Source organism: Odontomachus brunneus, unplaced genomic scaffold, assembly GCF_010583005.1.
Source record: "Odontomachus brunneus isolate Ranch 3 - 2012 unplaced genomic scaffold, Obru_v1 Obru_scaffold_016, whole genome shotgun sequence".
In the NCBI taxonomy this organism is placed as follows: domain Eukaryota; kingdom Metazoa; phylum Arthropoda; class Insecta; order Hymenoptera; family Formicidae; genus Odontomachus; species Odontomachus brunneus.
This window is the reverse complement of record NW_022639466.1, coordinates 865,328-890,830: the sequence shown is the minus strand read 5'-3', so window position 1 is coordinate 890,830 and position 25,503 is coordinate 865,328. Positions and strand designations below refer to the sequence as shown.

The window sequence follows — 25,503 nt, the reverse complement described above, 5'->3', positions numbered from 1 at the left end:
GGAAATATTCAATTAAATTTAATCGGATATCTTGACCGGACATAAAAATTCAATGCTATTTTGATAGGACATATCCGTTTGTTAATTTTTTATTGCATAATTTCTCTCAGTATAAGTATAGCATTACACCATACATTGTTGAATATGGCCACGTTTCTTGAAAGAACATATAAGGACATATTATAAGCATGAGTGCAAAGATATCGTCAGAGCTAGGACTCAGTTTCTGTTCGATCATGAGGTAAAATATTGAGGATGAGTGGTTCTGAGAAAAGAAAAGTGCCGCTATGGGATCGAATAAAATCCACGGACGGAACTTTCGCGCATGAAGCGATAAAAAGCGTCGGTGATATAAAAAATAAAACATCAGATATCCTAGAACAGTTTCAATAGAGAATGATAAGAGATGTTTTGAATAAAATAAAAAGATTACCTAAAACAACTTTCATCTCAGACACAAACTTAATAATAGTTACAAAATATCTCATTTTCTGCTACCAATATTTTGTGTTAACTTTAAAATCTAGTTTGATGGAAACGACTAAATCTTTCTTGGGATCCCAAGAATTACATATTTACTTTATATAACAAGATTTTTTCTAATTATCACTTTATATTTGGCCAGCATTATTTATCTAGAGAATTTATAGTGTGGTTTACTAAAAACATGGTAAAATTGAGAAACGTGATAAAACGTGGAAAAGAATTTATATGAAAGAAAATTATAATATTCTCTCCCCCCATATAAGAAACGCGAAAGCAGGTTTGACGTTCGTGGCTTTATTTGAAATGCAGCGTTATTTTCAATCGGAGCTCGTGGCATTCGGTTTACTAAAAACATGATAAAATTGGGAAACGCAGCAAAACGTGGAAAAGAATTTGTATGAAAGTAAACTATAATATTCTCTTCCCATGTAAGAAATGCGAAGGCAGGTTTGACGTTCGCGGCTTTATTTGAAATACAACGCTATTTTCAGTCGTGGCATTCGGAAACTTCACCTTCGTTCAATGGCCGAATATAATCGGATTGCCGATAAATACAATTGCATGTCGAGAATAACGTTACCCTTTCCCGAGGAGACCCAAGAATATCGACCCGTATAGGATCGTCCGCTGTTTTGTGCGTCAGCCGGAGTCACTTCCGCGATGCGAATCGGCGACTCGATACGCAAAGGATTACGCGAAGGAAGATGCATGCCCGTAATTCGCCGTAATAGTCGCGTTAGTGCAGCAAGTAGCGTGGGTAGACCCGTTAATGTGCGCAATGCAATGCACGACGTGACTCAAAAAGCGTTGCAACAATCGACTCCAATCTCACGAACGAATTCGGCGACGATAGCCCCGAGATAGATAGCGAGAACGCGCGATAAGCTATTGCCAACACACGCTGATCAATACGTTTCACGGCCCGCAAAGCACACACGCCCGCGTTTGCCTATACATATTTTTAGAGCCACTTTTTTTCTCCGTGTTCAAGGGCGGGGTCCGAAAATAAATTGTCGAAGAATTCCTCCGTATGCGTTGTAGACATCGCGCAACTCTCCGAAGAGAGTATTCACACCTTGGTAGAAAAGCAGAAAGACAAAAGCCAATCAAAACTCTCCCTGGTGGTCGGGCGGTAGTCGAAAGCTTCTGCTTTTCCACCAGTGTGAGTTCTGCTTGGCTTCTGCCTTTCTGCTCTTCCGCCGAGGTGTGAATTCTCCCTTACGCGATACCAACTGAGAACTTCATTCTTATCCTAGCTAGAGGAAATTTTCTAGGAGAAAGGTCTGGACTTGGAATCTGTTTCAATTTCCCAAATAATTAAAGTTACAATTCTAAGTAAAAAATTCAAGGACAAAAGAAAAATTTTGTAGAAAAAAAGGAAATACCAAGAATAACAAAGTAATAATCAGTATTTCCATAATTATGCCTTATAGAAATAAAAGGTCTGTTCTTTTTAAAATATAGGCTGTTGTACAGTTATTCTTATAATTTGCCAACCGTTATTTGTGAATAATTACAACTTGAATTAAAATTTTTAATCTTATTTAATACCTTTGAAATATATATCATATATTTTTTTTTTTATTTTAAGTACCTACAGCTTTGCTAAGAGATCATCTTTAGAATCTATAAGTGATAATTTGTGCATTTTCCGCTATTTAGAGGTCCCAAATAGGACTTCAGTCTACATATGTATTGAACGTACACTGATTTTTCAGAATATATAGATGTTAAAAAATCCATATCGAGAGAAAATAAGACTAAAAATTCGACTCAGGAATACACTTCAAAATTTAATATAAAGATTCATGTTCATGAAGTAAAAGTATAATATATATTTTATTCAAGACATTTATAAATAATTTCAAGAAAAAAGTCGAGCGAAATACTTGTATGTGTATGTGAAACAGTTGAGTATTCATATTTAAGTACTCACATTTGAGTATTCATGCTTTTTAAATATTTATACCTATAAAGTGTGAGAGCGCGAAAGCGAGAGGAATCTCTTCGCAGCGCCCGACGATTCGATGTTTACTTTGACATCGTCATTACAATTATCGTAACTGCCGTTAAATCATTGTATCGTAATAATATGACTTGACTCGAAAAATATTAACGACTCTTGCGAGACTCACTTCGAGCCGAAAACGCGAACGTCTTCGTTGTTTGTTACACCATGTAAATAGTCGCGATAATATAACAAAGCGCACGCATAATTTATGGTGGATGCTAGATAACAGGTGTCGTTATCTGGCGTTCAGCTTGACTCGCGACATCGGAAAGCAAATATGTGGGAATTAATCTCGCTGGTGTACGTTTGCTTTCCAAGCCATCGGAAAGCAAATACGTGGAAAGTGGCAGTGGCAGTCATAGGATCGTCGCGGATAATAAAATATCTTCACGGATGCGATTAATGTCGCGTTCGTTATCCCACGGTGCTTTATCATTTGTGTTCGGATTGCCACTAATGATGATGGCGAAGAAACTAAAAAGAAGTGCGGCGCGACGTCGCTACCGGGTGTATACTTATCAACTTCTTGCTTTTATATATCAATTATTATATTCAACAGAATAAAAAAATCAAATATTTTCAAAAACACTGTGTGCTTTGGTGAATAATGAGATTATTTGAAAAATTAACATTTGTAGAATTCTAATGTGAACAATGTTCTAAAATGAACATCTAAAAAAATATTGGGCAAATTTTGGATATCTCGCTTTGAATTACATGTTTCAAACATTCCCATGCAGAAAATATTTTCTGGGGTCCAGTCGGAATTCATTCCAACTTTCCAAAAAATTATTGATGAGTACTGATTGGAAAACCTACGAAGGTTCGGATCAGAATCTGCATAGAAATTACTTCAGGATCTAATTGGAATCCAAAATCCGATTTCTTCAAAAAATCATGGGAGATTCGAATTAGAAGTGCAATGTTTTCTAAATGAATTATAAATGTCTTAAATAAAACTATATATTTTTTTTTTCACTTCAACTATAAAACTTTAACATTATATTAAACGTTCATGTGTATTGTAATTATTTACAATTAACAGAGTCGGTAAGTTATAAGAATGATCGTACAATAGTCTATATTTTAAAAAGAGCAGATCTTATATCTCTATAAATTATAATTATGAAAGTATTATTACTTTGTTATTCTCGATATCTCCTCCTTTCCTTTTATTCTTTCTACGTAAGTTTTTTCTTTTGCCACTTAGAGTCGCAACTTTAATTATTTGGGAAATAGATCCCAATTAAATCCCAGTAAATTTTCTATAATTAAAATAAGAATAGGATTCCCAGTTAGTATCCGATCGGAATCTGTGCTATACTTGTAAGTGCGCTTGCAGAAGTTCCATAATTATTTTAGTCAGTCGTACTAGATCTTAATTAGAGATCCCAAGAACTTTTCCATGCGGGTACCAATTCCATAGTGATTGTCAGATCATCCGGAAAGTTCACGTCGCTTCATATACCACGAATTTATCCTTTCTTCAGTTTTTTCTTTAGTTTTTATTTGAGTAAAAAAGGGAACAACAAAACAGAGATAGTAAGAGAAGGAAAACGCTCCAATTATCATGGACAATCAGTACTGAAATATTGCTCCTTCAAGCAATTTCGCGAATCTTTGGGTACGGGGAAGGGAATTGGATCGGTAGGAAGCTGCGGTCTTCTAAATCCGACTGGTAATAACGAGAGATGAACTTTGCGTGCCGCGATATCCTCAATTTAGACCCGACATCGACAATCTGGGCGGGCCAAAGGCGACGTTGAGCCGTCGCCGTCGTTCGACGAAACGAGTTTGCGTTTAAACAGTCGCTGGCCAAAGCGCATCGCCGCCGGGACGAATTCATCGTTGTCAATTTGCTGCGACGTACCAGCGGTCTTTATAGCCCGTCGGTCCTTGTCCGACTTTTAATAGAATTCGCGACGGATATCTGAGGTGCGATCAATACGAGAAGTTACGCCGAAATTGGTGCGAAATCGAAAATACGAGATTGACGTGCTACGCTCTGCGCCGCACTGTCAACGGGAAAAAGGCGGCATGACACATTTATCTGCATAAATTTCAGAGCGTGTCCAGTATCCAATGGAGAAAGTTATTTTTTAGCAATCCTCGAGAAAGAAATTTGCCTATTGGACACGTTTGGACGCGTCCTAAAATTCGTCAAAGTATAAAAGTGTCGCAATTTTTCTTCCATTGACAGCACGCTTAGGAAGATGCATGATATTGCAACGCGAACATTAATCTTGACCGTACGTTATCGCCGAGGAAGTTTTTACATACAAAGCAGACGCGACGAGGGGTGCGATATTTACATAAAAAATAAGATCTAATTCTTAGAGAATATATCGTCTTAGATATGGAAGAGGATTCTTCTAATATGGAAAAAATCTTCTCTATCTTCATGTAAGGAGGGGTGGGAGAATATTATCAATATTCTTAAAGAGAGAGTTAGAGAGGAATTTCGTTTTTCGTCTACAGTACAAATCTTGTTCTTAATATAAATTTCTGCTAGTAAAAGGACATTCTTTAAACATATTCTTCTTAATTCAAAAGGAAAGAAGAATAATATCTAGTCGATTCGCGATTAATTTAATTAAAAAAGGAATACTCTTTCGGTAGGAGAATTTCCGCTTAGAATATAGGATTACACACCTAAAAAAATTGTCTTATTCTTAGAAAATATCTTCTTATATATGACTTCGCAAGAGGATTGTTATAAAATTAAAAAGAAAATATTTTAGGCACAATATTCTTTAAGTGAAAGGAATTTCGTTATTTATCTGTACAAATATTGTTCTTAATAACACTGACAGAAAAAGTATCTAAAAATTAATAAATATTTATTTGATTAGGGAGATACTAACAGCATATTTACTTAAATCTAAATTATTTTATTTAAATGAAATAAATAATAGCTTTTTCACGAAAAATTCAGGTTTTTTAAGATTTTAAGAAAATGTACATTTTCTTATTTGAAAAATATTTTATATCTGTATAAATATGCTATTAGTATCAAATAAACATTTAGTTTTTCTTAGATATTTTTTCTGCCAGTGTAGAAATTTTTTTTCGTAAGAGATCCTGCTGCAAGTAAATATATTCCTCTTGATTCAAAAAGAACAGAAATAGATTTCCGATTAATAGTCCATTTCGTTAGAAGAGGAATACTTTTTTGGTAAAAATTTTCGTTTAGAACATGGGTTTACTAACGGATTAACGCCATGCAATTTCATCTGAAGATTTGAAGATGTCAAAAATAAAAATATTTGCAAGACAGAAATGTTTTTTTTTTCTGTGCGTATACAAGAAGATATGCGCTAAAAAAAGATAATATTTTTTTGGGCGTTGGATCGAGTCGACGCGATTCGCGATTTCTCTCACGTGCTTCTATAGCGCAACGAGTAATTATAACGGCAATCAACAAGCATCATGCGACTCCGCCGTCCGACGTACGCACGAATATAGACCGACATCCTGCCAACCATCGCGCTTCTGCAATTAAATGCACGAGAAAGAGAGAGAGAGAGAGAGAGGGAAACGAAGGCAAAAAATCGTATGTATATCACGTTTGCTACATCGCATGTCGTGCCGCAATTGAATGTGCGTCTTTTTGTAGAATTTTCCGTGAGAGCGTTTCCCATCGCCGGCACATATCGATTATTGTCATTTAGCGAGGCGCTGGCAACGCTGAAAACGCGAGCTACGACGGATTCCCGATCGTGGGGTGCGCTACGCAATACGGTCGTATTTCCTCTTCCGTGTGTTGCCAATAAATTAACGTTATTTACGGACAGTCGCAATTCCGCTAGTGCGCGCATGCGAGCGAGCGAAAACCACTCGACGGCATATGGGTTACGCGCAATAGAAAAGTCCGTTACGTATATACGACTATGCCAGCCACGAGGCACTTCATACTTCGCGATGCACCGCTAAGCACGAAAGAGCATGACGGAAAAACGTTATGTGAACGAAGGAATTGCTCGATGATAAGGGATCAGTAGCCCTATTCTGTAACTCGTTATTGGAGTTAACGACAGTTTTGTTATCATTGCGCAGCTTTTGTATACCGTAGAAAAGCTGCGCAACGATAACGAAACTGTCGTTAACTCCAATAACGAGTTACAGAATCCCAGTACAGCGCGGGTCTAATGACGTCCTGAAGAGGACAGTGGATTGACGGGTTTTTTCGTGCGTTCTTCATTGTTTTTCTATATCGACAGCACTATTCTTCAACAATGAAATGTATTTATTGGAGTCTCCGTTATACACGCGCAGAACTTTTCTCGAAGATAACATTCACTCGAAGAAGTACCATAGCAGTTTGGTCTGGCCTGGATATACTTGTACAGAGAGAGAATATTGTTAGTTTTCTTTTTATATAAATTCTTCTCAGTTTTATTATATGTTCCGAGTAGTGCAGAAATAGACTGTCAGTGAGATCTATATTGCTAAGGAATATAGTTAATTTTGCTAGAAATTCTAAAATTTGTTATTAATAAAATCAGAAAAATTAGTTATTAATAAAATCAGAAAATTTAAAGACTTGCTATTAACAAGATTAGTAGCAAAGTTTTTAATATAACACATTTCAGTTCCTAAAATATAAACAACATAAACAAAACGAAAAGATAGTCAATTACTGCAGAACATCGTTCTATTCCTTTAAAAAATTCTGTATAGCACTTTTACTATAAAATTCTGTCTCCATATAATGTTGAGAACATTTCAAGAAAATATGGGAAATTTAGAAAACAAAGAATAAAACTATACCTGGAATCAATTTTTTCCGAGAAGTATGGAACTTTTTCAATAGCTTTGAAACGTTTATGAAAAAAATTCTCACACTGAATCATTATCTTCTATATCGTATATTGTTTTAATGTCACGCGCAGAAAAAGTTTAACTTAAATAAATTAAAATTGAAAATTAATAAAAATTTATAAATTAAATTTAAATTAAATTAACTTGACAATGTGTGTGGGCAAACGCATTTTGGTTGAAAGAAATAGAATTTTTGGATTTTAGTGCCGAGTTTGGCTCATAAGAAGTAGGAACTTCGTTTTCTTCAACCAAACATCAATTCAATAAATTTATTTATGCAACAATTCTTTTGCAAATAATGACAAGCAAAAGAACGACACAGTTGCAATCGACCGTCACGGTCCAGAAGCGCAACGAATATTACGTCCTTCTGTAAATTTCATAGACGCGCATACATCGTAATATTATACAAGTTACTATATATATAAAATTTTGTCCCATATTGTCACTAGAAATAACGAGCAATGCAAGCTGCAGCGTCAAAAATATCATGTAGGACACTTTGTACTTTCCTAGTATTTTCTTGCATGCATTATAAATTTGCACTCCATTATGTTACAAAGTATATTTGATTAAATTAATAATTTATTGCTGCCGTATAAAAATTTTGATTTTAATATAAATTTATTCCAGTCGCGCGGCGCAAGTCTTGTATATTATGTTGAATTGATTCATAAATCCGTGCGGATATTTAAACAGTTAAAATGCATTTTGTTTTCGTTAAAAACAATTTTATTCGATAATATAATTATATTTAATAATTAATTATAATATAATTATAAAATATAATATAAAATACTATCTATACTAAATATTAATTATAAATACTAAATATTGATTAATATTAATTATTAAATACTATCACCTGCATCACAAAATATACTTCGAAATCTCAGCTATCAAAACCATCTATACACATAGATGGCCAACTGTATGGAAGCCTCCTAATATCAACATGCGAATGTCAACCAGACAAAAATTCGCGCGCACGAACTTATGGATCAGTCTAATATTATTAACATGCTATATAGTATTCAGCAAAAATTTTCTGCGTGTATATGTGGGCCAAACGAAATCCGATCGCGATACACACACGATGAATTAGACCGACCACAGATATTTGTAGGGCTCCGCCGAGTGCTCCAACTGCGTACTCTTCTCTCTTTCTCTCTCAGGCGAAACAGCAATCTAAGGTTTCCAACCAAGCTCTAAGCCTTTGATATTAAGGTTAATCTCCTTGATCTAGTTTTCTCCCGATTTTACGCCCGAGACATTCGGCTCTCAATCTCTACAGCTACAGTGTACACATACGCCAGAAAGCAGACTGAACGCGTTTTATTTTCGCGGCAAAACAAGACAACAATGATCGCGGCGAGCAAAATGTTTATAACTCTGAAAGAGTTGACTTTTCGATCCATGTTTAATAGACACTTTTTACTCAGCATAATGAGTACTATCCACCCTTTAAGTTTGGAATACTTTTTTAACAAATTGTATAGCATCTTCATACACAATACTCCAAATTCCCTTTTCCCTTTAGCGGTACATACCTATCCCTTTATCTACCCCCTTTCTATCCAACTTCTTCACTGCTGTTCTTATTTCCTCTTCATTTTCTTTTCCCGCAATTTTCATTCATATTTTATTTTATTGGTTCCATCACTCCACTCTATATTTCCTACTACTTTTATGAAGTGATTCCTTTATATTTTCTTTACTTTTTATATGTTCTCTTTTCAACTTTTATCGCTAAGAAAAGAATTTTACATGTCCTATAACCTTCCTCTTCTCCTTTGCACTCCAATCTTTTTACTTGCATAGCACCTGTCCTGTATGTCCTAATTCTTCTTCCGTATATCTTTATTTTGCTCCCTTATCCCACTTGACGACTAAACCTTTTCTCTTAATTTCCTGTATCCTCTTCTCCTTCCATCTCTTGTGTACTTCTGTCTTCTACTACCATCTGTTATATATTTTTTCTATCGGTAATTTCCTCTGCATTATTGTACTAATTTAAGCTTGCCTGCATTATATTACCTATTCTTTATGACGCTATAACCTTTATTATTTATGCAGTTTTTCCACCCTAAATCCTGCTTAACGTCTTTTCTACTTAACGTCTTGTTTCGTCTTTACTTACATACTATCTACGCATTCATTTCCATATAATTCCTCCTACCTGATTCTCTATACTTAACTCAATACACTAAAATTATTCCAAACTCACGCATCACGTTAATCAAGCGTTCATATAGATGCACGCTATCTAACCAAGTCTGTTTTTTATTTGTGTCAAGTAGTATTATTGAGAGGACATAGCGGCAATTAAGTTTTTTGGTTGCAATTACTAAACATTTTGTTGATCTCATTTTAATCAAATTATATAGTCCGATGTGTCAAATTTTCGTCTCGACAACATTCTTTTCTCAGTGTAAAGTCACTCCTTATCGCAACAGTCTCATTGGCGTAAAGAAACGCGATAATGCAAGGCTTGCTGAACGTGCAGGATGCGGGATCTGCCGCCGTTAAAATTTCTCCATCTCCCGAGGACCCGCATTATCGCTCCGAAAAGACACCCGTGTGAACTTTCGTCCGCTGCATTTAATCGTTATGATATATAGTACCACAAATTCCGAGCTCGCAAAGTGTAATTTACGTGTGCGTTTGCGTCTAACTCACAGCTGTGTCCAAGCTTATACACAGTTCCCACACTATTCTTCTCTTTCTTTTATATTCGTCAATTTCTGCACGTGACACTCTTTAGCAATCTCTTTTCGGGCAACGATCGGTGAGTTTTCGTTTGCACGCGAGTAAACTTAGCGTCGAGACTCGACGTTTATTTACGCTGTCGTATCGCACGTGCCGTCGGTAAACCATAGAGTAAAATAACCGCGAGCACACGTTTTATATTTATCGCCGCAACGTCCTTTGAAGAATTAATTGAGGGCATTTTTGCGTCGTGTCGATAGCGCTCCTCTCGACTGCCGACTGCTGCGCGATGTTTTCGCGCCCGAGTCACGACTTGTGCACGAAAAATCGTATACGCGTGTGTCTTTGCGTCATAAAGCATTCTATTAACACATTCTATTAGCGCTTGCAGTAAAACCTCGTTTGTCCTTTTGCTTGTTGAAGAATGCTACGATAAATACCGTGATGATAACTTTCCAATGACTTTAAATTCCTTGACCCCCTCAAATTAAGTCTTTAGGCAAGTCAGGAAATGAAACTGATAAAACGGACAACACTACAAACAGCTATAATATACTAGGAACCGTGAGCCTCATTATATACTATCTAAATTCAGTGTACTCAAAAGCTGTGTACTTAAATAACGCATTGGAGCGGGCTTACAAGTAAACTTACACCAAAGTTACATTCCGATTTCCTTCTAATTTGGCATAAATGTAGAAGTACAAAAAATATTTAGGTCATATTTTTTCATTTTAGCCCACTTTGAATTTCACGGGCAGTTTATAGCTTTTTAATGTTACTTCTATCATCAAGTGCAAAAATGCATAAAAAATAAAATTGAATATAAGATATAGACGTTTTTGGTTTACTGATTATGAATATGAAGTCAAATGTGTAAAATTATTTGTATAAATAATAAAATGTTTAAATAAAACATATAAAAAGTTGAAACAATATTATTTATACAAATAATTTCTCGGTTTGGCCGAGATTCAAACCATTTTTGACTAATTTAGCACAGATTTGAAATATTTCGGTTGGAATCTCGGCTAAAGAAATTTAGAATGGTTCGTGTTTCAGCTATGCCGATTTTATTAAAATTATTTAACTATATTTTGTATTCATTGTATTTCTTATGCATTTTTGTTGTACTTGTTGATGATAGGAGTGAAAACATTAAAAAATTATAAGCTGCCCGTGAAATTCAAAGTGAGCCAAAATGAAAAAATATGACCTAAATATTTTTTGTACTTTTATATTTGTGCCAAATTATAAAGAAATCGACGTGTACTTTTTGGGTAGGTTTACTTATTAGTAACTCATTGAAATGCAGTTGCTTACAAATATAAGAATTCTTTATCTATAAGCAACGAATCGAAATGTGTGTGTGCTGTCGATGTGTATTCATATGAAATAGTGTGTGAATACTTGTACAAGTTGTATATTGTATAGGGTGTCCGTCGAAACTACGTTGTACAGGAAGATTAGAAAATAAACAAAAAAATTCTTCATTATTTCTGGAGGAATTACTAAAATACTGAACGAAGAAACATTAAAATTTTGAATTAATAATTAAAGAAGATTGACAAATAATTATGTGCGATACGACAGATGAGTAGTGATAGCGACGTCGTGTTTTTAGATTAAGAAACTGAACAAAAAAGTCCTCATCATTTTGCAAATACACAGGTTTTTAATTATTAAGTAAAGGACATTGGTGCATTATTGTACGCGATTATCCGCCAATCTTCTTTAATCAATAACTTAAAACTTTACATATTATTTGTAAAATGGTAAAAGACTTTTTATTCAGTTTGATTTTACTGGATTTGAATTAACGGACACCCCGTATACCAGGACGTTTAAGACATTGAGGCTAGCAGTGTATTATAGTACAAATGTCTATGGACGGCACACAGGAAAACATGAACGCTAATACATAAACAATAAGAAAATTATTATAATTATAATCAATTATTCTTGAATCACAAGAAATATGTCACCACTATTTAGTAACCAAGTATACACAGAAGAAAGACATTCTTATTGGAGAATATCATATCATTGCTTACAAAGATTGTTAATTTGTGTATATTAATTTTAAGAGAATATTCTCCAATTTTTTTCTGTGTAAAGAAAGTAATCGACTGCAGTTGGTCAAATTGCTTACTGCGTAAGCTGTATCGCTCATGTTTTTCCATGTACTGCGGCCTTAAACAAAACTCCCTCTTTGCTCTCAATTTCCACCGTATCTGCCAAAATTTTCCGCCTTTCAACAAAAAATTAGGTGTTACCTTCAACCCTGTATAAGAACACTCTTCAGAAAGAGTTTCATCAATTGCATTCGGCGAGAGATATTGAATAAAAAATAGTCTGACTTATATAAAAACAATCCCCCCGAAAGGTTAATGCCAGGGTTAAGATCCACGGGGAAGGATGTCATGCGTGTGATTTATCGGTGGCGCTTCATCCGCCTCATGGCCAGACATCCGGACCGACTTTAACCAGAAACATTTCCCCGTAATAACTCTCCCCCTCCTCCACTTAGTTGCGATATCACGTGACTCCGGCCCCGACATCGCAGTCGAATAATTGCCCTGGAAAGAGAGAGCTCGTTTCTCCTCCATTTCGCTATTAATACCTTTTCGCGCCGTAGCTCTGTTCACCCTGTTCGCTCGATCTATACAACGACGACGACGACGACTCGCGTCCGTTCGTTCGATTTCAGCGACAAGACGAGAAAGGAACGAACTGGCTAATGCCGGCTAAATATACACCCTTCGTGAAGTTTTCAGTGACCTTTATACGCGGTAGACCGAAAGCGTCAGCGCGCATATAAATATAAAGCATACAGATTACTGAACTGAACAGTTAATTGCGATTTGTCACGATTCCCAGTTACTCGTATTATAATTATTATTACTGTTCTCACTCTTATATTATCTGGCCGGAAGATTTCCTAACAGAACCTTTTTTAACGCCGTTCTCTTTATGCATATATGCACATTTCTGTAATTTCTAATGATGTTACTCATACGTATACAGGCGGAGAAAAATAATCTGCTGACCTAGCAAATTTTCTGCTGGTCTAGCAAAATCTTTTCGTTATTATATGGGCGGCAAAAAGATTTGCTAAGAGTACTAATCACTATTTGCTCCGATAGCAAATAAATTTGTTAAGGATACATTATTTCACATCAATAGCAAATTAACATGATTCTTAAGACAAATACACTCAACAAATTTTTTCTATCCTGGCAACGAAACTACTTCTGCTCTGATAACGAATAATTTGTAAAATTAGTTACGTCAACACAATTTTTTTCACTACGAATATGCAGTAGCAACGATGATTTTGCTAAAAGAGCAAAATTATTTTTCTCCGTGTACTTTATATACGAAACAATAATTGTTTTACACACGAAACAATGATTGGTAATTTGAATATATTAGCGTTAAGTAAAACCTAGGGCTTATAACTCACGTTTAAAAGCATCATATTCTTAATACAATATTTTGAGCCTTCCATTAATGGAAATTATTTTCGAATAATAAGAGCACAGGTTTTTCTCTTCTCGAAGAGTTGAATCATATAAAGTATATTTTTACAAGTGACTTACCTTTGCTATGTAATTTTATTCCAACATTAACATATCAAAAATAAGGATACTTTTCAAACAAGAATATTCTTTCTTTCTGTATACACGCACGAATATTTTCGCGAACTCTCTGGGAGTCATGCGTATCGAAGAATATCGGTTCTTTACCGCTTCGAAACATGAAAAATGCAATTGTACCATAACGTGATCCTAGTGCAATCCTACCACAATTTACAGCGACGTGCGATTGCCGGATTCTTAGTAATCGCTCTCGATATCGTCTCGCGGATTGTTTATTCCGCGCCGCTATCGCGCGGTGCGATAACAGTGTTTTGCGAGCGAAAGGTCGGAACCAATAATTTACGGACTCTATTGTTGGGAAACAAATCACGAAAGGGAGACGGAAAAAAGGGAGTGCAACGAACCGTCGCAGCGGGCTGGCCTTGCGCGCTGCGTTTATCGCCAAGTATCAAGAGGCAATTAATAAGCGCACCCGCGACTAGTAAACAAGCGATTTGCAATAATGTTCTGCACGGAGCATCGCGTTCACGCACGAGGCTCTCGATCGTGTCCCTTTAATTGCATCGAACGTAAACAACGTCGGTGTGGCGGTTCGCCTCTAGCCGGAGCTAGAGAGGACTACACATCATCATTCCACGTCATCGATGATCATCGATAGTTCTTAATGTTTCCATCGGATAGTTATTCGATAACTATTGATAACTTTTCGATAGTATTTCCTCACTTATTTGGACCTCCTTTCCGTATTTTAATTAATTTACCGTGGCTAATTGGGCTTCAATTGGTAGCAAATTGTTACGTAACATTAATAAGAATTTCATCTCTCATTAAAAAATATATATGATAAAAGGTAACGCAAAATACTGAAAAAATATTTTACGAAATCGGCCATTTATTCTCATTTAAAAATATTAACATGTCAATATTTTTTGGTTTTTGAAGATGATTCACTCACGTTATATGATATCATATAACGTGAACTGTAGATATTTTTAATAAAAAAATTTAATAAAGTTTTCCTCAAAAAATAACATTTCTGGATGCAAACAAAATTTGTGATTTAACGATTTATTATTTAGAGAAAAGAATGAATCTGTCTGAGTTAACTTGATATTTTTATAAAAGACAACTGTAATATATTTTGATACATAAATTATATTATAATATATTATATTATAATAATCTTTATGTGTGTATATATTTACATTTATGATATTGTATTATATTATTTGAATGGTGTAGAGTAAGTATTCGAAATATTTCAATAAGCATTTTGTTTTAGCTAACTTTTATTGTTGAAGAAACTGACGATTTAACGATTTTTAACTGATGATATAATATTTTCTTTACTGAAATTCATCAATGTATCAATTTAATTAATTAATTAATTCGCAACGTTAATTTACATATATATTTTCCTCGAACGATGTCTCACAAGGAAAGCGTAATTCGGACGCAGACGTGTCGTTATGCCGCGCGCTACTACCGTCTAATTCGCGTCAAATCTCGACACGCAGCGAAAGACGATACGAAGCCAGCACGACATGACGCAAATCCGTCGCCGATGTCACACGAGGCTTCTCGCGGGATCGTGTTGACCGTCGGATTAATCGAACGTCCCACTGTCTGATTTCTCTGGCCGCTTTTAATTTCTGACCGCTTGGCCTCAGTTACTAATCGTCATTTACATCTGGCCTGACCTCACTCGTATTATTTATCATAATTATGCAGCCCACGATCGCAAATTAAGATGCTAGATCGCACCTTATGAAATAGTCATTTGTTCACGGGAAGAAAAGATTTGTGACAATCGAAAATCTCACATTAGTCTGGCGAATCTATAGCTGCAATATACAGACAGCTAATTTGTTACAATAATCACGGCTGCTATTCTGTACACAACCTCTGATAACTGTCGCCATGATACGTTAACGACGTTTGTCATTAGCGTCTATCAGAATTATGAATAATTTTACAACAAGATAATAAGACATGAAAAAAGTAGCAAGTTTTGCCAAAAATTGTATCAAAATAAAAAAGAAGTTAAAGAAATTAAAACATTAAATTACATCCAAAAATTATATAAAACATTTGAAACACTCTCTTTTGCAACTTCTTGCTTGACTGATTTGTATAACCTTATAGGATAGTCTTTCAAAAATATTATCGGTATGCTATCGTTAGGTACAAAACATCTCGTTAAAAATAGTGATGTCGTTCATAAACGATAAACATCGTTAATCATTTATCGTTGTTACTGGCAATGTACTATTGTTATCATTATTATTAGAACGTTATGTTTCCTGTTAACATGGTAAAACAAGGCAACGCACATTTGTACAAGAAATACGAATAGTACGATCTTGTAACGGTCGTCTCACTGAGAAAAAAGCGATTGGATTGACAAAATCGGCGATCACCGACCATCAAAGAAATATTGGATCAATTCAACAAAATATAATGTTAATGCAGTAATAAGTTGCGTTGATATAGTGACATTATCTATTGAGTAATTACACGATTCGTTTGGTAATATTAATGAATTTGTTTTGCAAGCTGCAATTATCTCAAAATACGAAAATATTTATTGCAGTAACTGTCGATAACGTCGATAGAAATGGATTTGCTCTATAAGCAAATTAACACATCTGTGGTAGAACTATGTAAAAAATAGACGAAGAAATGGAAAATAATTTCATGTCATACAATCACGTGCAACGATTTGTAATGCAACGATTCGTCGAGTTGTCACACGTGATTGCATAGACAGGAAACTTCTCTCTATTTTTTTGCTATTATTTTAACGTAGTCTCACTACTGATATCTTAATATCGCCACTGCCCATAACATCTTTGTTGCATTAGCAAATGTGCTTATCAATTTTCCCCAACGGACCAGAGATATGCTGAATCAGCCGAACAATTTCTCTCGATGTTATCGTACGATGTCGAAGTTCGTTGCATTTTTGCCGACCAGGCGAAAAATTATCTGTCTATATGCGCGGGCGGATGTTGCGTCTTGTCTTGTCCCGCGCCTCTCATCGCGGAGATTCTGAGCGACCATATCGGATAACTTCTCTGGATAACCCGTACTGGAGTACGCAGATAAGCGGCGTCTGTGAACTTAATGTTTGTGTACACTGTGCGGCTTATTCTGCGGCGGGAAAGAAGCACGCCGTCACTGACATAGTCGTCGCTCTCGCGAAGAGAAAATCACGGATCTCGGTACCGCTCTCGCCTCTCGATGCTGTGAGTCTCGACGATAAGTGGCGAATGAACGCATCTGGCGCGCGTCGCATCCACACGGTGACTAACATCTGTCTTCGAAACAGGTAAAGTCCGCGACACATGCGGGAAACGTACCGAACATTTCGAACTCTTTCCCTCCGGGCAGGTCGTCCTCACGAGTAACGATCGATTCTCGCTAATTGCGCGTTGTTTCGTTCCGCTCTCGTCCAATTCCGCCTTCCGAGAAGGACGAGGAATCAGTTAAATCCCAGTTAACTTTAATTGACGTTTATGGGAACAACGGCCCTTACAGAGAAGACGCGACGACTTTCCTTTTCTCTTTCTCTCTCTCATCTTGACGACGATGTCGAGCGTCTCACATGAGCGAGATCGAAATATTAGATCGAGTATTTCCGCTTAAAGAGTTAGAATGAATTATTCAAGTTGTTTACTATTTAATTTCCGACCAATTGCGATAAATTGTGCATCCCGGAAGAGAGAGAGGAGACTTTTTCAAATATTTCACCCGGAATGACTATTAAATTATTTCTTTAAATCTCACACATACATACAATTATCCACTGCAATTTAATATTTATTTAGTATCCAGTCTACCCTGAGAGGAAAAATATCTAAAAGGTAAAAATATCTATTCGATAGGTACATAAAGCATATTTTTTAAATCTAAACTTTTTCACTTATTTAAGTAAAGTAAACAATTTTATCTTATTTAAATTTCAATAAAACGATTTTATTACAAATTTAAATCTTAATTAACTTTCATTTAAATAGAATAAACTTCCCTAAAAAACTTGCTTCTTCCCAAGTAGGAATTTACTACTGACATCAAAGTGGCCCAGTACCCATTTATGGTAAACGTTACTGGCATAATACCAGATGCCAGTACGGGTTTAGTATTGGTGTGATACTGGGATGATAGAAAAGGGCCAATATCGGAAAACAATACTGTCACAATACCGAAAATCAGTACTGTACCAGTATAAAAAAAGTTTTGGTTCCTAGCACCGGGAAAGCACCTATTCTCAGTACTGGACCAGTATCGATTCCTAGTAATTTTTATTATTTGTGCCATTGTTAATATCACAACTCTATAATACGGGAAGAAAGATCAGACCATGGTCGGGCTGCTCTCGTTTGTACCTATACATGTCTATTTTTAATAGTCATATGAGAAGGAAATCTTCGGGGCGACGACTGAAATCGAACTCGAGTCTTCCGCTTGTCAGGCAAGCGTTCTTATCACTGAGCTATCTAGGTTTTATGTTAATGACCTCTTCCGTTTTCCCATAAAGGACATCGGTCCGTTTTTCGGTTAACCGGCATAATATTGGCCCAATATCTTCCATTGGCAGATTGTATACGATTCTTACTTGAATATCCAGTATTGATTCTACGAACAGAGTCAGTTAATATAGCTTTTTTAATACTGGGCCAATATCGAAAACGACAAACACTTTTCGGTAACGCCACGTACGGTACGACTATCCAGTATCTAACTTTAGTACAGAGCTAGTACCAATAATACAGAATATTTATATTAGGCCCAGTACTGAGCCAGTATTAAAATCAGACATCATTTTTCCGCTTTTCGGAAAAATGGCCCAGTATTGGGCCATTTTTAACGTACATGATTCTTACTTGGGTTGTTTCCGTAAAAAGCTAAAGTTTTAAGAAAATGTATATATTTTCTTATTTAAAAAATATTTTATATCGGTGTAAGTGTATATGTTATTAGCAGCCAGCGAATAAATATTTCTTAAATATCTTTTCTCTCAATGTAGGCTTTCCTTAATCGTGAGAGTTCATGAATTACTTATTCATAGTAATTAACGAAGTACTTAATGGAGACTGCATGACTGCAAATACTGTGATGTTATGATGTTGCCAAATCTGTGAATTTCGCTCTAACGAGACGAGGATAACGACTTTGAAACTAGAACGCGTATCTAATCGGGAGGTACTTGTTCATGTGTTTTATTATTTCATATGTTTGTTCATGTGAATGTTAGTAACATTTTTTCTTCACTGAATTTTGCAACGTATCCGGTATTCGATAGGGGAATCTATTTATCGGGAATTGCTGAGAAGCAAATTCTCCCGTTACGTAGGAAGCGTGTCGTTCCAAGCGAGATGTTTAGCTGCACCGTGTTATTTCCGAAGTGCATCGACTAAACGTGTTTTATAAATGTCTTGTTTAGCTCGATCCACGTATTTTTATGTTTCTTTCCTTTTCTGCAAATCGATTTGCGTAATATGTCGCTCCAGCTTATACAGAAATAGAAAAGCATCAAGCATCGCTGATGTATATAATTATAAAAATACCAGATATATCTGTTTTGCTGAATGTCAATTAGTCGCTTTATCGACTTGTTAAATATTAATTGCATTTTTCTGTTGTCCAAAAACTAACAAAATTAATCGGCGTTATAAGAAATCGACTATCATTCGTGTAAAAATATCCGGATATATTAATTTCAGCTAAGCGAAAACACTGAAGGATTTAATTTATATTCGTATATTTTTCTAGCCGCTTAAATTATTTCTGAGATATCAGCATATGAGAAAGACTCGCTTACATTTTTTATCACAGATACACACTGAGAAAAATGCCTGAAAATTTATTTGCGGGATATAAAGTTTACTCCCGTGAAATATAAGGTTTATTTCTGTGAATATGAATTATATCCCACAAATAAATGTTTAGGTATTGTTTTCCCAGTGCATGTTTGAAAGACACCGGGTAAAATGAAAATCGAATCGTGTATCGTGGATTTAATAGAACTAGATGCTACAAACGCGCGCTTTCGCGCGCCATTTATACCTAATCTTTCTTTCCAAATGATCTCTCCAAATTATAACATTATTGATCGTACGTACAACTTTCGCACGGTGACTTTCCTCACCGGCAATCAATGGCTTTTACGTTTATTGCGTACATCACGTGATACGACGCTTCGTGAACGTTCAAATAGTGCGCTCACCTTTTCGCGTTGATGTCCCACGACGTCCAAGTCCAGAGTATCGATCATCTATCTTTTCTCCTAGCGTGAACTTGTGAAAAGTAAAAAGTTTTGCGTGAAAATTTTCACATTTCCATTGTTAGAGAAGTAACATGATCGCTAAAGTCGTCGAGTTTACGTGAAACTTTTCGCTCTTCACATTTCCGTTCTTAAGGAAAAGTTATATGATCGCTACCCAGCTCCAAGTTCCTAGAATTCAGCTCAGAAACATCCAGCTGTTCTCTGGTCGGTTCTCCCACGTCGATTGCGCTTTTCATATTTCACTTCACTGCATTCGCGGCTCTGGCGATAGTTTAACAACGCGTTAACGCTTTAACGAAAAATTACATAGGTTACCGACATTTCGATAACATTCGCGTGTAAACAAACCGCGTCCAGACGATCGCGCCGCGTTCGGCGACATCGCGAGAAGAAAAGTAAACATTCCGTTCCGCGCAAGATTGTGCTTTGTTAAAAGACGAGATTCCCGTTTCGCGTGAATTCACAATGTCTTCAGTCTTGAATTTTCAAACTTTGATTTCGACCGAACGTAACGTAATATTTTGTCACGTGCGCGAGAATTTATGGAACTGGCAGTCACTACAGAATTCGCTGCGAGGGAGTAGCGACTACAAATATTATTCGTGAGTAAACAGTCACGAACTTCACGTTTGCTGGCGTGATTTTGAGGCGCAATTCTAACGCGCCATTCTATTGCACCATTCTATGGCGCAATTTTGATGCGCCATTCTGAGGTGCAATGCTGATGCGTCATTCAAAGACGCAATTCTGATGCGCTTTGTGCACCGCTTGAAACAATCAGGGAATCACATTTAATGAATAATTCTGTGTCTTGGAATTTCGTTTAAATTAATTTTTGAGAAATGATTCTGTATCTTGAATTAAATACAACAAATTCAGCACGAAAGAAAAATTTTGATTGGATTAGCCAAATGTCTGGTGAAATATGAACGGAGTAAAATTCCGGCTGAAGTTACCAGAATTCTGTTTAACTCAATAAGATTTTGATTAAATAAACAATGGTTAATCAGAACTTGCAACTGTTCAAATCTGCTTAACTAGTTCCGCTTAACTAGAAATCTCGTTAATTTGTAAACAAAATTCTGATAAGTTCAATCGAAATTTCTAACACGTCCGTGTTTCACTAGACATTTAGTTAATCCAACCAAATTTTTTTTCTATGAAGCATCTAAATAAAGCGATTAATTAAAAAGCTTCCCTTGATTGTTTCGAGCAGTTTATATTAATGAATGCGGCGCAAATACACACAAACTCTACACTGAGAGAAAAGTTTTAAATTCGATGCTTGTAACTGTAATTGCATAGTAAACTAATTGTAATTAGGAAACCCGTTTCTCTATAATAAATTCTATACTTCAGTGTTATTTACAGTTTATGTTGCATATTTCTATTAATACTTACACACTGCTATTATGATAATATTATAATATTATAGTAATTAAAGATAAATAATCTTTTCTTTCTTTCTTTCACCTTTAGGACTACGAGTTGCTACAAATTCAATTGCTCTACGTAATCTCAGCATGATGATTACACGCGCGAAATAATGTATAAGGCCCATCAGACTAATGATTGGAGACTGAAGATTGCAGATTGAAGATCAACAAATTTCGATCTTGGCTTACTTTGTTCTAATTGATCAAGTTCCAATCTTCAGTCTGCAATCCTCAGTTTTCAATCCATAGTCTGATACGGGCATGACGCGTACTACAAACGATTTGATCAATTCAGAAAACTCGGGAATCACGCGCGACGTCTCCCGATCCATTTACCGGCGTGTCAAGGACTGTTATGATGGCTCGGTTGTTTCGTACGTACGTATGTTATTGTTACCGAGGTCACGTGACCTCCAACCAGCAAAGCACGCCTTAGAGCACTGTTATCTTACACACATTTATTCATTAATTTTAAATTCTTCACAAGATACCAACGTTTACGGTGTTTTGTAATACATGAATTCCTTTTTGACATTCAAATCGTTGAAATACATAAGCCCCGCGTAAGCCGCTGTCGTGATAAGTGCCAGAATAAAGAACTCCGATCGAGATAGTCAACCGCTGGAAAAAGGCAATAATAAGATTATCTTTTTTAAGGAAAAAGAATATGTGTGGAAAATTGTGGAAAGAAATTTTACAGGGAGAACACACGCGTCGTATGAGACACGAAATTAAGAGAAAAATATCTAGAAAATAAAAAGTATTTATTCGCAGCGTGGATATTCATAACATATTTATTAAAATCTAAGTTCTTTTATTTAAATGGAATAAACAATTTCTTTCATGAAAAGCTACACATGGAAAAATTCATATCTCATTCAAATAAATGTTACTTGTTTTCAGTATTTCACAAGTTTTTTATATATCTGTAAATCTGTAAATCAAGTTTGTCTTAAGTATCAAATATATTCAATTTATTTTAAATAATTTTGAATCCTAGTGAATTTAGCACTTCTATCAAGAATATAAATTGTTATTATTATTATTAAAACCAAAATTTGCTTAGTGAATCGAGAATTAATTATTTCCTCTATAAAGTTTCATAATATCATTGTAAAGTTTTATAATATTCTTTTTTTGAGTACATGACAATGAACATTTATATGAACATTTATAAACTTTGTGATGGATATAATAATCGTTTTTCTTAGCAGTAGATATTTTTCTGTGTATGCAAGATTTTAAGAAAACGTATATTTTTTCATATGAAAAATATTTCATATTAATACATGTGAATATGTCATTATATATACACATAACACATATGTACAGTCCCGGAGCTCTTATGGAGGCATAACACGGATTGAGATAAACATAAAAGTCCTATAATATTTCGCGATATTCGCAATAATTAATTATTAGATATTAATTAAAGAAGATTTGTGAATGATACGAGATATAGTAGATAAACTGTAGTGGTGACATCTGTCATTGTGTGCTTGTACATTCCCACATAGCACAAATATCCAAAATACATCCTGGAGACATCTCAGAGATATCACATTACCTCTGGCACGCCTCTGAGATATATTTTTGACATTTGTGCTGTATGGATTAAGTTAAACTGAACAAAGAAATCCTCTACTATTTTTCTAATAGCTTTGTGGATTTTTAATTATTAATTAAAGAAAATCGGCGGATAGTTGCTCGCCATAATATATATTAATGTTCTCTAATTAATGACTAAAAATCAACTAAGTTGCCAGAAAAAAAGGTAGAGGATTTTTTTATTCAGTTTGATCTAATGTATAAACACACAACGGCAGATGTCGCCATTACAGCTCATTACCATATCTCGCGTGATCATTCATAAATCTTCTTTAATTAATATCTCCATAATTATTGCGAATATCGCAAAACGTTATAGGACTTTTATGTTTACTTTAATCCGTACTATGCTTCCACGAGAGCTTCGAAGGTTATTCAAGGATACTCTGTATACATATATAATACTCAACCCAACAAATACTCTTTACTTCTAGATATTTTTTCTCAGTATACAAGTACTTTCAGTGTACAATAGAGTAACGTCACGAGCGTAAAACTTCGTCCGCAATCACAACCGAGGAGGATAAATATTAAAACGGCATAGAGCGTGAAAGAGAGAGTCGCGCACAAACGGCGTAATATAAACTACTTCGTGTTTACTGTCTCTTAACTGTAATTCCCCTTCGAAGTTTGTTACAAGTGCGTAGAAAATTCTCGCGCAATGCACGATTTAACGAGATGCGCCCTCGACATTTCCGCATTTCGCATGAGACACCGTTCTACCGGGTAGTGGAAAAAAGAGAAAGGAAAAGGTGAAAGAGTTAAATCGCGCCATTGATAATAATTTAATAATCGAATCCCGGCTGTACACATCGAACTATTCGCTGCGCATCGACTTCATTACTGCTGCAAAACTGTGTCGCAAATATCGTTGGTAGCCTACGCTAACCTTTGCACTCTTCAATCAATCAGTGATAACGTATTCGTTCTTAATCACAAAAGTCTTTGAATCTACAAGCGCTCGAAATTTCAATCCATTTACATCAGAAGCGAATTACAAAAATCTTATGTGTCTTCTCTTTTATTCGTTTCCTTTTTTCATTACATTGAGAAAAAATGTCTGGCATAAATATAATTGGCGCCGAAAACAACTTTAATTTTAATAAGATTAACCATTCTTTTGTCAGTATATGTTTAACGTTGATTTAAAAAAAGAAATTCAGTAATATGGATATATTACTCAAATTTTCTAATAATAAAAATGGGTTAATGATGAAGAATTAGACTAAAATGGGTTAAACTCTGAGGCGAGTATTCTTCTGCAAACATCGAAACGTTAATTAATCGACATAGTTTGTCTCATCGCGTTTAGTTGGAAAATTGGAAAACTGAAAAGTGTCTACAACTTTGAGAAACGAAGTGGCTCTTTTTGCCGAGATGGCTGAACTTATTCGCAAGCATTTAAAGTAAAAGTACCAATTCCCGGACACGTATCCAATCCTGGACATTCTTACTATTTTGATTTTTAAGTAAGAATATTTAAACTTTCAACATAGAATATATTTACATACTTAATATATGCACATGTATTTTATGTTGAAAGTTTTATCTAAAGAGCAAAAGGAGTGTTACCTTTTACCTTAAACACGAATTCGAGAGCTCGACAATGTTAATGCACGTGAAGTATAAGCTAATAAAGTTGCGGCAAATTCACCTGTCTACCCGAGGAGGTACTCACAGGTGCATCGAGAGGCGCGCACGTGTGAGGCTCGGCTTGACGAGTTAGGGCAAACGCGGTATAGACAGAGACAGGCGGCAGGCGCGTATCGAGCGGTACCACCGCCGCCGCCACCGCCGCCGCCGCCGACGGCTGGTGGCGGCAGTGGCGGCGGTGTGGAAAGAGAAACTGGCGGATCGGTGGCGGCGTTCCGCCAGTGTCGGACAGAGACACGACTCGTTCGCGTCGGCTGGTCTTTCGCGTCGCGTCGCGACGACCGCGTGTTCATCTCCACTCATAAATTAAGAGAAGAATCATCTTTCCTTCTGCCTCGCGTGTGGCTGCCGAGCATTCTAAGATCCCGAGTGCGCGGTGTCACATTACCGGAACAACATCGGCCGAGAGAGGGAGAGAGAAAGAGAGAGGAAGAGAGCGTTAACCCCCGACGACCTCGGCGAAGATCCCGGCAGTTTGGCGCAAATCGATCTCGCCACCGCCGGCGCTTTCGAGGAGTCACGGTGACTCGATTCGAATTTGGATTTTCGAGGATGGAGTTTGATCCCGGTCGGCACCTGAATCGAGTTGCTCGCGATGATGAGGTGATTTAAAGACTCCCGACTGCCGGGGGCGCGCGACAGACGTCCGTGGTGTTCGCGTGAACCGATATATCGCGACTTTTTTCGCCCTGACTCTCTGTATCCGTAGGATACAGACTGTGCGACGAGTGAAAAGCGCGACGCTGGTCTCTCGAGGATGAGACGGCTCAAACACCCCTAGCGGTAGTCAGGTGGCGATCCGTCGATCCTTTGAATTATCATCCCCCGAGAGTCGGTCGGGGTTGGTTAAGTAGATCGTAAATAGAACGGAGTATTATCGGAGAGCGG

At 36.2% G+C, this 25,503-nt stretch overlaps 1 protein-coding gene across 6 annotated transcripts in view; it reads left to right on the top strand.

Moving 5' to 3' along the window:
* Positions 1 to 25,503, top strand: part of LOC116841574 (GRAM domain-containing protein 2B-like) — a 116,690-nt gene that overhangs the window by 33,805 nt on the left and 57,382 nt on the right. The window contains exon 1 of one of the 6 annotated variants that reach the window (XM_032809658.1): positions 14,943 to 16,960. The exons of the other annotated variants lie outside the window; for them this stretch is intronic. Within the exon in view, the coding sequence (XP_032665549.1) occupies positions 16,626 to 16,960 (335 nt within the window). The 5' untranslated portion in view covers positions 14,943 to 16,625. Of the gene's footprint in view, positions 1 to 14,942; positions 16,961 to 25,503 lie in introns of those variants that run through there. 6 annotated transcript variants of the gene reach the window in all.